The 9,968-nt window shown below is 52.1% G+C and overlaps 1 protein-coding gene across 1 annotated transcript in view; it reads right to left on the reverse strand.

The window, feature by feature from the left end:
• Window positions 1-9,968, reverse strand: part of TEP1 (telomerase associated protein 1) — a 31,424-nt gene that overhangs the window by 11,550 nt on the left and 9,906 nt on the right. Inside the window, exons 9-29 of the mRNA XM_077770304.1 lie at window positions 9,558-9,726; window positions 8,765-8,923; window positions 8,508-8,585; window positions 7,607-7,737; window positions 7,236-7,295; window positions 6,160-6,318; window positions 5,320-5,496; window positions 4,970-5,090; window positions 4,268-4,392; window positions 3,912-4,025; window positions 3,692-3,809; window positions 3,338-3,532; window positions 3,043-3,218; window positions 2,805-2,961; window positions 2,511-2,690; window positions 1,971-2,063; window positions 1,544-1,676; window positions 1,237-1,387; window positions 852-985; window positions 554-642; window positions 176-290 (exon numbers count right to left, since the gene is read on the reverse strand). Coding sequence (XP_077626430.1) covers window positions 176-290; window positions 554-642; window positions 852-985; window positions 1,237-1,387; window positions 1,544-1,676; window positions 1,971-2,063; window positions 2,511-2,690; window positions 2,805-2,961; window positions 3,043-3,218; window positions 3,338-3,532; window positions 3,692-3,809; window positions 3,912-4,025; window positions 4,268-4,392; window positions 4,970-5,090; window positions 5,320-5,496; window positions 6,160-6,318; window positions 7,236-7,295; window positions 7,607-7,737; window positions 8,508-8,585; window positions 8,765-8,923; window positions 9,558-9,726 — 2,834 coding nt within the window. The remainder of the gene's footprint in view (window positions 1-175; window positions 291-553; window positions 643-851; window positions 986-1,236; window positions 1,388-1,543; window positions 1,677-1,970; window positions 2,064-2,510; window positions 2,691-2,804; window positions 2,962-3,042; window positions 3,219-3,337; window positions 3,533-3,691; window positions 3,810-3,911; window positions 4,026-4,267; window positions 4,393-4,969; window positions 5,091-5,319; window positions 5,497-6,159; window positions 6,319-7,235; window positions 7,296-7,606; window positions 7,738-8,507; window positions 8,586-8,764; window positions 8,924-9,557; window positions 9,727-9,968) is intronic.

Genomic DNA, 9,968 nt, shown 5'->3' on the forward strand with positions numbered 1-9,968 from the left:
AACCTTTGGTCTAAGAGATCTGGGCAGAAGGTCCCCTGAAAATCTCTTGCTTACCCTCTTGGCATTTTTAACCTAGAATAGAAATTTAACTGTTCTTTGCATTATACCTCCCCCGGAGAAGGCCCCCCCATGAACACACCCAGGAAGCCCAGATCTCAGAGAAGCCACCTCTCACCATAGAGGGCATGGGCCTCCAGGAGCCGAGAGACCAGACCCAGTTCCAGGTGTGCAGCCACCACATGGAGATTGGTGAGGAATTTTGCAAGAAGGTCACGGTTCCCGCTCTGGAGCTGGGAAGTTCATTGGATTTATTAGGATACAATGAGGCAGGTGAGGAAGAATAGTCTAGTTTTAGACCTTGCCTATGCAGCCAGGACCTCAACCTAGGAGCTGGGACAAAGGATCTCAAGAAAGAGGGCAGGGAAACTGAAAGGAGAAAGGTAGAGGGGTGTCATGGCAGTGGTAATGGTGGGGGCACTCAAGGGGGAGTGGGGCCTCAGAACAGTCAAAGCAGTTGCTTGGGAGAAGGTGCCTATGGGATCTCAAGACTAACCAGGTGGTGAGGCAGGTCTCCCAGAGCCTCAGGAAGGCAACTTCGGAAGGTGCCTGAGGCATCGGGGTCACATGTCTTCCAGAGCTGAGCTGTAGGTGTGGGTCACAGAACAGACATTGAGATGGGCTCAGCCTTAAAGCATCTCCAAAGATCGAATTCCACAGGCTACAGCAAAAGTCATCAACCCACTGGGGTGGCAGGTGAGGGGCCAGCCGATGGGGAGCTCCAGTGGGTGGTCCTGGCCTCCGGGTGCAGGCCACACACTCAGTGCCCCGGGGTCAGTTTGAGCTGCAATCACCTGCGATGAGGGTGTGTGCTGTCTTCTCCAGCCCTGGCCTCTTCCCATATCGACATCTGGCTGCCGTCCTCAGGGGCCCGGCAGGGAGGCAGAGCCGGGCACCCGTGCGCTCCAGGGGGCCCTCCCCTAGCAAACTGTCCTCACGTGAGGGAAAGAGGACAGGAGAGGAGGGAAAGGGCATGTCAGTGAGTACCTGGCACAGCTGTGGACTCCTGTTCCTACTCCACATAGTGGTAACTTGAGTGGCAACCCATTTAGGGCCTGGGAGATGGGTGTCAGGGGCTATAATGAGGGAAGGGTGGGATGGAAAGGACCACATGGGGTTCTGGCTCAATGCTGTGAAGGCACAGGAGGTTGGTGGGAGCTCATTTGGGAGCAGCTGTACCTGCGCAGACTCTGGACAAGATAGGCAAATGGGCCCATGGGGAAGGGGTCCCTGCTGTCCCCAGCAGCCACTGCTTCATCCCAGCTCTCGGCTCCCCTGGGAAGTATCCGCCATGCACTCAGCACTCCATACAGCTGGTCCACAGTCAGACCTGAAAAGCCCAGCTCTCTGAGACCCTCACCAAACCACACAGCATACCCATCCCAGGACATCTGGCTCCTCCTTATGCTGCTCACTGAGACCCCAGCTGAACCAAGGTCATTCAACCCCTGTGCTCTCAGTCTCCCAGCCCATCCCAAGCACTGACCACTGCGTGTGGCCTCAAGGGTGGCCAAAGCCTGGGGAAGGATGTCAGGGCCGTGCTCTTGTTCCAGCGTGCCCAGGATGTGCTGCAGCAGCAGGGGGACAGTGGCCGGCAGGGTCCGGAGTCTGTCAGACACCTGGGAGAAGACAAGACCAGGCTTCAGCCAGTGAGAGGAGGAGAAGAGGTGGCTTTCGTTGTGGGGAAGGAAGTGGGCAGCTGGAGAAACTGTGGGAAAGGATGAAAAAAGGAAGAGAAACAGTGGGAGAAAAGTGAGAGTAGGGGTGGGCCAAGATGGGGATTGGTGATCACAAGATGGCACAGGATGAGGGTAGGAAAAGTAGAGGGATGGGGGTGAAAGAAGCTGAATGAAGAATGGGAAGTGGATTAGGACTCAGAAAATGAGTGGTGATGGTTTACATCCCTAACCAACCTGCTCATAGAGCGTGTAGAGCCTCAGGTGATCCGTGACCAAACGCAGGTAGAGTGGCAGAGACGAACCCCGCTTCACCAGCAGCAGCCGCATCTGACAAGATGAAGGGGACTCAGTGTGGGGAGCAGAGAGCCTGCCACAGCCAGCCCTCAACCCCCCTGAGCTCCACCCCAAGCACCAAGCCTGCTGCAGGGCAGTTCCTCCTCTGAGAGTCCCCAGCAGTGACCTGATGGAATCACCTCACAGCCATCCCTTGGCTACACTGCTCTGCCAGCCAGCTCTCCTCTCTAGAAAGCCCCTATAGCTCAGCCCACCCCACTCAAGAATCATAGCCTTAGTCCTCCCCTCCCCAGGACCAGCCCTGGGAGGCCATTAACTAGGGGGAAAAGGCTGGCTGGTGTTATAAGGAATCCCAGTTATCTTATTAGCAGCCTCCCCTGGCACAGAGTTCCTGAGAAACAAAGGAGTGGGCTGCCTGGGGCAGCTGGCAGCCTCAGCACCCTGGGGCCACACACCCTCCAGCCCTCGCCTACATCCAACCTGGTTGTTAAAAGGTGACTCCTCCAGCCGCTTCCCATACAGGGCCAGCTCTTCTCTCACCAGCTGGGCCCGGGCAGATGGCTCCAGAGGTCCCAGGGCTACCACATGGGCACCTTGGCTCTGCTCAAGGGTCTGCCCCAGACCCGTATCAGTAGACACACTCAGTACCAAGTGCACCCGCTGTGATATTTGGGCAAAAAAGAGAAGAAGGTGGAAGGAAAAAGAAGAGGACAATGTTGGAGAGGCCCCCGCCCCCACGACTGTATCCCACCCCCACCTCCTTCTCACACTTACCGGGGGAAGGGTCTTTGGGATCCAGTCCGAGACCAGCTGCCCATGCTGACCCACCAACCTGTCGGCCCCATCGATGATCAGTACCAGGGTTTGGCCACTTTTCAGGGACTGAGCATACGTGGGCAGTAGCTCCTGCTGGAGCTCCCATACCAGGCCCCTGTAAGGACAGGGTCAATGGGAGAGGGAGACACAGGGCGGTATCATGTGGCATCAACAAGGCTGGGCTGGGGATACACACCGGTAGCTGGTGGCGAGGGCACCTGGCTTTTGCAGTTGGCTATGCAGATAGGCACAGAGGCGTCTGAGCAGGGTAAGGGCAAGACCCTGGTCAGGGCGGGCCCCTGAAAAGTGAAAGAAGACTAAGGGGGCCACCTTGGCCACATCAGGAGCTTGCAGCGCTGACACAAGGGATGCCTGTGTGGACAGCAAAGAGAAAACATGGTCACACTGCTACATGCACAACTCCCTGTGCCCCGCTTCTTTAGCCCATACGGCCCTCACTTCCTCCCACCCAGGACTCTGAGACTATGTACCAGGAAGGCCGTCTTGCCCTGTCCTGACTGCCCAGTCACCAGGCTCAGCCTCCCTCGGTACAGCGTTAGCTGCTTCACTGTGTCTTGCAGAAGGTGTGGTCGGGCAGGACTTGGTGGGTTCTGCAGCTGCTGGAAGGTGGCCTGGACCGAGTCATCATCTGGGATGGACACTGGCTGTTCCAGCTGGGCCCCAGGCTGAAGGCACATGGGACAGTGACTGACAACGTTTCCATGCCCTTCAGGACCCCCAGGCCTGAAAACTCACAGAGCCCCCAACAAATTACTTCCCACCCAGGACTATCCAGAGTACCCTACCTTCTCTCCACTCCCCTGGCCATGGGTGCCCCTGCTGACCTGTAGGTAAAGCTTCTGGATCATATTCCACACATCCTGCAGAACCAACTTTCCAAACTCTTCCAGCCCCCCAGCATAGGGCCGGCCGGCAGCCACACCCCCCCACTCACAGGGGTATCTACAGGCAAAGCATGCACAGAGTCAAAGCAGGCCTGGCCCCCTCTCCCTCTATCCCTCCATGCAGGGGCTCTCTACCCACCCTGACCCCACCCCAACTCACCTACGACAGGTAATCCCTTGTTGTCTGCTCAGGTAGCTCTTCAGTTCTGAGATCCGATGTGCAGCCCCTTCGGACTCAGAAGTAAAGTCAGATTTCCATGCCTCCGGGACAGAGCTGACCACCAAAGATACCCCAAGAGTGAGGCTACACAGACCCCAGCCTCTCTTCAGCCCCAACCATCAGACCTGGTTGTGGTTCCCTGAAACTCCGCAAGCAGAGATCGCCTGGCTTTGGTGGCAGGGCTGATTTGATGCTGCGAGGCAAGCTTTCTGAGCTCTGTGCTCTCCTCTAGCTCCCCCTCCTATTCTCTGAATGCTGCGGAGAGAGAAGATAGGCCCAGAGGCAACAGCAGGTACCTGAGGAAGCTGGGATCCCGGAAGTAGATGAGAGCTTGTGCAGAGGGCTGCTGGCGAAGGCCCCGATTCAGGAACTGCATCACCTCCATCTCTGTCACAGAGCGACCTGAAGGGTACTGCTGGGCCTGATGGGAGAGGGCAGAGAACAGGCTGGTTCAGTTCCAGGTCACACTGACCCCTTCCCTGAGACCTGCCAAGACCCCGGATCTCAGCAATGTTCCTCCCTCCCTCCAGACACAAGTCAACAAAACATAGCTAGTAGCTAACATGTATTGAATGCCTGTCACGTGTTGAACATTTTAAAATATAGGTTTCTAATCCTTATAGTAACCCTGCAATGTAGACTCCACTGTTTCTCTTTAATATATGGGGAAGTTGAGGCTAGGTTAGGATTAGCCATTTCCCACAAAGTCACACAATCTGTAAAGGACAGAATGGAGATCAGAACCCAGATCTGTCTGATAGCAAACCCTAAACAGACCTACCCTCTTACCCCTCGCATCTCTTGGCCAACTGGGAGGTACTTCTCAAAGGAATTCCCTCATCTAGGACTTGGCCACTTACAGAACCTTCTGCCTGGGTTTCACCTTCAAGTCTCACGGACCTAGTCCCAAGGTTTCTAACACACTGTGGCTTCTCTCCACACTTGCCCCAACCTTTGTTTCCTCCCTGGACCCCACTCCAACCCCCAACCTGCCTTACCCAGCGGAAGTGAGGATGGTCAGGGAGATTGTAGTCGGGGGGAACATAGCCATAGCGGAAGCCCAGGATCCCCACAAACAGCTGTGAGTTCTCCACCTCCCCAAGGCATACTTCTAGTTGTCTGCAGACATGGTTATAGAGGCATCAGATCAGGGAATACAGGTATAAATAGAAAGACAGGGCCCTGGCTCAAAACTGAGCAAAGTAAAGGCAGGCTGCCTTTGTCAGCATCCAAACAGCAGTCCCTGCCCTAGGCCCTCAGCCTCCCATGCAGCCTCAACCTTACCCGCCTCAGTTCTACCACTCAAGCCCCTCATCTCTGTCCCAGCTCTTCTCTGTGGCCCCCTCACCTGTTCCTCCGGGTCTCCTCCTCAGTGACACCCCAGCGCAGGTCAATGGCATGAAGGCTGAGGTGGTGAGGGGCCGCTCGGGCCTGCAACGCTGGCAGCACGGACCTCAGCAGCAGGTCCCGCTCCCCGTGCATGTCCCGGAAGGTGGAGGAAATGAAAAGCCTGATGCTGCGCCACCTGGGGGTAAGCAGAGGCGTGGGCTCACTCTAGCCACCAGCCCCACATGCCAATTCCACAGATGGGGCTGAGCACATCCTTCAGCACTAGCTGGTACCAGTAAGGTAGGACAGCCGGCAAGGGGATGTCCAGCAGCCCTCGAGAGAATAACCCGCTCATAGCCTCCCTTGTAGAGCCCTGGAACTTAAACTCTACTCGCCATTTCTCACACACCCCTCTTTGTCAGCTGATTACTATACACTTACTATTTGCCCACGCTATGAGGTAAGCACAATCATTATTTCCATTTTAGTAATCAAAAAACTAAAGTTTTAAGAAGTTAAAAACAACCCAAGACTCAAGCTACTACTTGGCAAAGCTGTGATGAGAAAGCCAGGGCCTGTTCTCCTAAGCCCTCTGCCTGAGCCCTGGCTGTATGTCTATGGTGGGTGCTGCCTGCTGCCCGCTTCACATTCTGACCCCCTTGCCCAGGTAGAGAAAGTCGTATGCTCACTATCTGACAACTTCCTCCGTCAGAGAAATCCCTACCTGGGAAAGAGATGAGTTCTACTCAGTGAGTAGAACAAACAGCATCTCCACAGCCAGAACTGCAACCACCTGAATTTCTGCAGGTTTTGACTGCAGTCTCTCCCAATTCACAAAGGCATAGAAACATAGACTGACCCGTGCTGGGAAATCAGAGCCAAGGGGCTTAGAGTGTTCTCTTCCAGGGGCCGGAGAGACAGGTCCCCAGTCTTTCCTGGAGGTGGTGGAATATTGAATATTTTGTCCATTTGGCCCACGTGCTCTAGAAGACAGGAGTCCCCGCGCTCTGCAATGAACCTGAAATAAGTATGACAAAATAAGTAAGAGTGCATACCAGAGTCAGACTCAAGCAGGTCTTCCAAGTGGGCAGGGGACAAAGATATAGCGAGGGTAGGTCACCTGGTTAACTGGAGCCCCTTAAGAAGACGACCATAAGCAGTGAATGCAGACTTAAAATCAACAGGGGTGCAGAACCATGGGGATGAAGGAACAGAGAAGACACCCAGCTCCAGCACTTTCTGCTAGGCATAGTTATTATGGGCTTTCCGTTGGGCCAGGGGCAGTTAGGCTGGCAAAGGTTAAGATTAAAGGTTAAAGACTAAGGCCATCCCATTCAGAGCTTGATCAGCTCTGTATCAGCTGTGAAAGCTCTTTGGAGGAGGAATGGGCATGAGGCTTCCTACTAGGAGCTGGGGGCAGTGGAGGCATACAAAGGAAAAGGTAGGAGAGAGAAAACAAGTAAATAAGATGGCTAAGCATGGAGACAAAGTTAAAAGATTTCTATAAATTTGTCATCTACAAATAAATTTAGCATGAGATTTCCTCTGGATCAAGAGTGGAACAGAGGCAACAAAGAATGAATAGAAATGATGTGACCAACTCTTGAGTTGTTACCTTAAAAGCAAACAGTGCAACCTCCCCTGTCCCCTTCTCTTCCTTCCTACTAGATGTAATACAAAAATGAAGGTTGGCGCTGGAGCAGCTGTCTTGAACCATGAGGGAAAGCAGAGTATTTGAGGATGGTGGAACAATAAGATAGAAGGTGCCTGGGTCCCTGTAACACTCTGCTGCTGCTACATCTGGAAAGCGGCAAAGGAGAAATAAGCTTCTATCTCGCTTAAAAAGAAAAGCAAGTGGAATGGAAGCCACAAGTAATCTCTGAAAGATACTCTTAACAAAGCTCCCAACCCCTTCTGTGTCCATTCTGTACTCACTTCAGTATTCCGTCATTACAGCCCGAGAGTGTCACGTCATTAGGATTTGAATCTGATAATCTGGCAAAAAAAGAAGCAACAATCAGAAACAGTGCCAGGAACAGAGTCCCTGCCCTCTAGGATAGATACCGCACCTCTGCACTTTTAATAGGGTCATGTGCTAGTCTGGGGCTGGGATGGACCCTCACAAAGGGGTATGGAGTTAGGCTGAAGACTTTAGGGAAGGTTCTAGTATTGGAAGTGCAATAGAGGTAGAAGGCAGAGATGGGGAGGCACCTGGTGAGTGGGAATGTTCCAAGCATCAGTGGGGGTAGAGAAGAAACATGGAAACCTAACTTTTGGCACTGGACAAGGAGTTTGAGCATTCTTACGTGTAACATGTCCTACTTAGGGGAACACAAACAAAGAGGCACTTGGAATTCACATGCTGCCAGAAAAGCTGTTTGGCCTCACTTATCAGTTTCTCATACATATTATTGCCGAAGAGGATGACCCTGTCCACCTGTAAGATGAAAAGGGAGGGGCAGAGACCAGGGAGCAGAGGGACAGAAGAGATACTAATAAGTTCAGGACATCAAGAGAAGAGATCTCTGGGGCCTAGGGGATTAGGAGAACTCTGAAAGGAATGGAAATTGCCTCCCCTGAGGGCCCTTAGGATGGGGGAGGTCACTACACCCTGTCATGGAGGGGAAAGAAAGTTAGGGGAGGGGCAGTGGTGTGCTGTAGCTGGCACACTCAAGCTCACAAGAGCTGACTTAAATTTTTAGGAATTTTTGTGATCCAATTGTTAAATATTGCCACTATTAAACATTAAACTGCATAAACTTATAGTTAAGTAAGTTATATTAAAAACAAAGGTAATAAATACTTGAAACTCATTACTTCCTAGTTATTTTACTACATTTTACCATTTATAGATCTTATTTACATACTTATCTATGGTGTAGAAATACTATATAATGGTGTACTACTCAGCATCTCTTCTCACCTCTGTTCACCGATACCATGGTGGTAACTTGAAATCAGCCATGATAGGAGTAATTTACACCATAGAAATTAGCAAATGCTATTATTAACCAAGACTCATTTTTTTCCAGAGTGCTGGTTGTTAAAGAATTACCAGCACACCACTGGGCAGGGGCTGCAGCCAGCAGGGAGCGGGTGTGGGTACTGCCCCTCGTTTGAGAGATGATCTTTGAGAAATTAGATACATCAGTTGTGGAGGGAATGGTGAGGGTGGGGAGGGTTTCTCAGGGACTGGGGAGTACTCACAGGGACCCTTTGGGCAGCCAGAGACAACAGATGCTTCCCAAAAGTGTGCAGGGACCATTCATCCTCTCCATCTGGCTCCTGAAAGAAAGAGTCTCACATTCCTTGTTTGCATGGGAGATGATTGGTAAGCAACAAACACCCAATTCTGCTCGGGAATCTTCAGCACTGTATATGTCCAAGCCTTTCCTGATTTTCCACCCTGTATCCAGGGCTGTGTCCATTCATGCATTTTTGCACGGTGGGGGCGGGTATCTGACCTGAAATTGAGCCTGGAGTATGCTGGCCGTCTTCAGGATACCTTCTTCTGCCTTAACTGTGATAGTCTTCACAGTGCCTCTTCCGCACAGTAAGAGATCCGCCTGCTCCGCCCGTGCAATTACCATCCCAATCAGTAGCAGCACATAGTTTAGGGGGGGCTGATTGGACAAACATCATGGTGAAATATGGATCCCCTATTTTTTTAAGTAGGCTCCATGCCCAACATGGGGCTTGAACTCACCACACTGAGATCAAGAGTAACGGACTGAGCCAGCCAGGCGCCCTGGCTCCCCTATTTTGAAACCCACCCTTGCCCATCCAGCCCTGAAGGCCAAATGCCTCCATTGGTTGGGGAAAAGAGACAAAATCTCCAGTTAGGAAGGGACAGCTTCAGTAGCTCTTAGGAAGAGCTGGTCACGGAGGAAGGTGGAGAAGGACCAGCAGTCCTGCCCAAATTTAACACTGGGATGTAGGAAGTATATGTGCTGCCGAAGCGAGCAAAGGGATGTAGGAAGTAAAAATGAAGCATGCCTCGGTGACAGAAATTTAGAAAGAATTAAGCACCAGCCAAATGTGAAATATAAGTACTGTAATTCCCGAACAGGCTTAAGACAACATTCTAGGAATTGTCCCTAGGAACCAAGGTCTGATCCCGAGAAGCAAATGTATGCCATTTATTTTAGTTTTGAATGCTTCCTTGGGAGAGCCACATCTGGGAACAGGATAGCTCTCAAGATCCCCAGCATCCTACCAACCCCCCACCTTTTAATTATTATTATTATTTTTTTTTACCCCTTCTGGGTTGCGCTTGGGACAGAACTGATCTGCATCGGCATCTGTCAGATAGACCAAGATGGTGCGGCCCGGCAGTGGGGGCAGGTTGTGTTTCACAGAGAGGTTCACAGCTGTCTCTAGGGCCTGCCGATACCGAGCCAGCATTTCACCATCATATTTCCACTGTCTGTAGGCAGAAAAGACACAGAAGGGCTCAGGGGCTTCTCTGTTTGCCATCTTGAGGCAAATGGGAAGATGAGAACTTGCCACACCGGAATAAAGTGTTCACACTCCTTCTGCAGCCTGCCTCCATTGCCAGTAGAGAAGATCGAGACAGAACCTCCCTTGCACCCGTCCTATAAGACTCTTCTAACCCAGTCTCATGGCTGGAGAGAAAGCATCTCCTGTTCCACTCTCTGAACTCATTTG

Source organism: Crocuta crocuta, unplaced genomic scaffold (assembly GCF_008692635.1).
Source record: "Crocuta crocuta isolate KB4526 unplaced genomic scaffold, BGI_CrCroc_1.0 scaffold175, whole genome shotgun sequence".
Taxonomy (NCBI): Eukaryota; Metazoa; Chordata; class Mammalia; order Carnivora; family Hyaenidae; genus Crocuta; species Crocuta crocuta.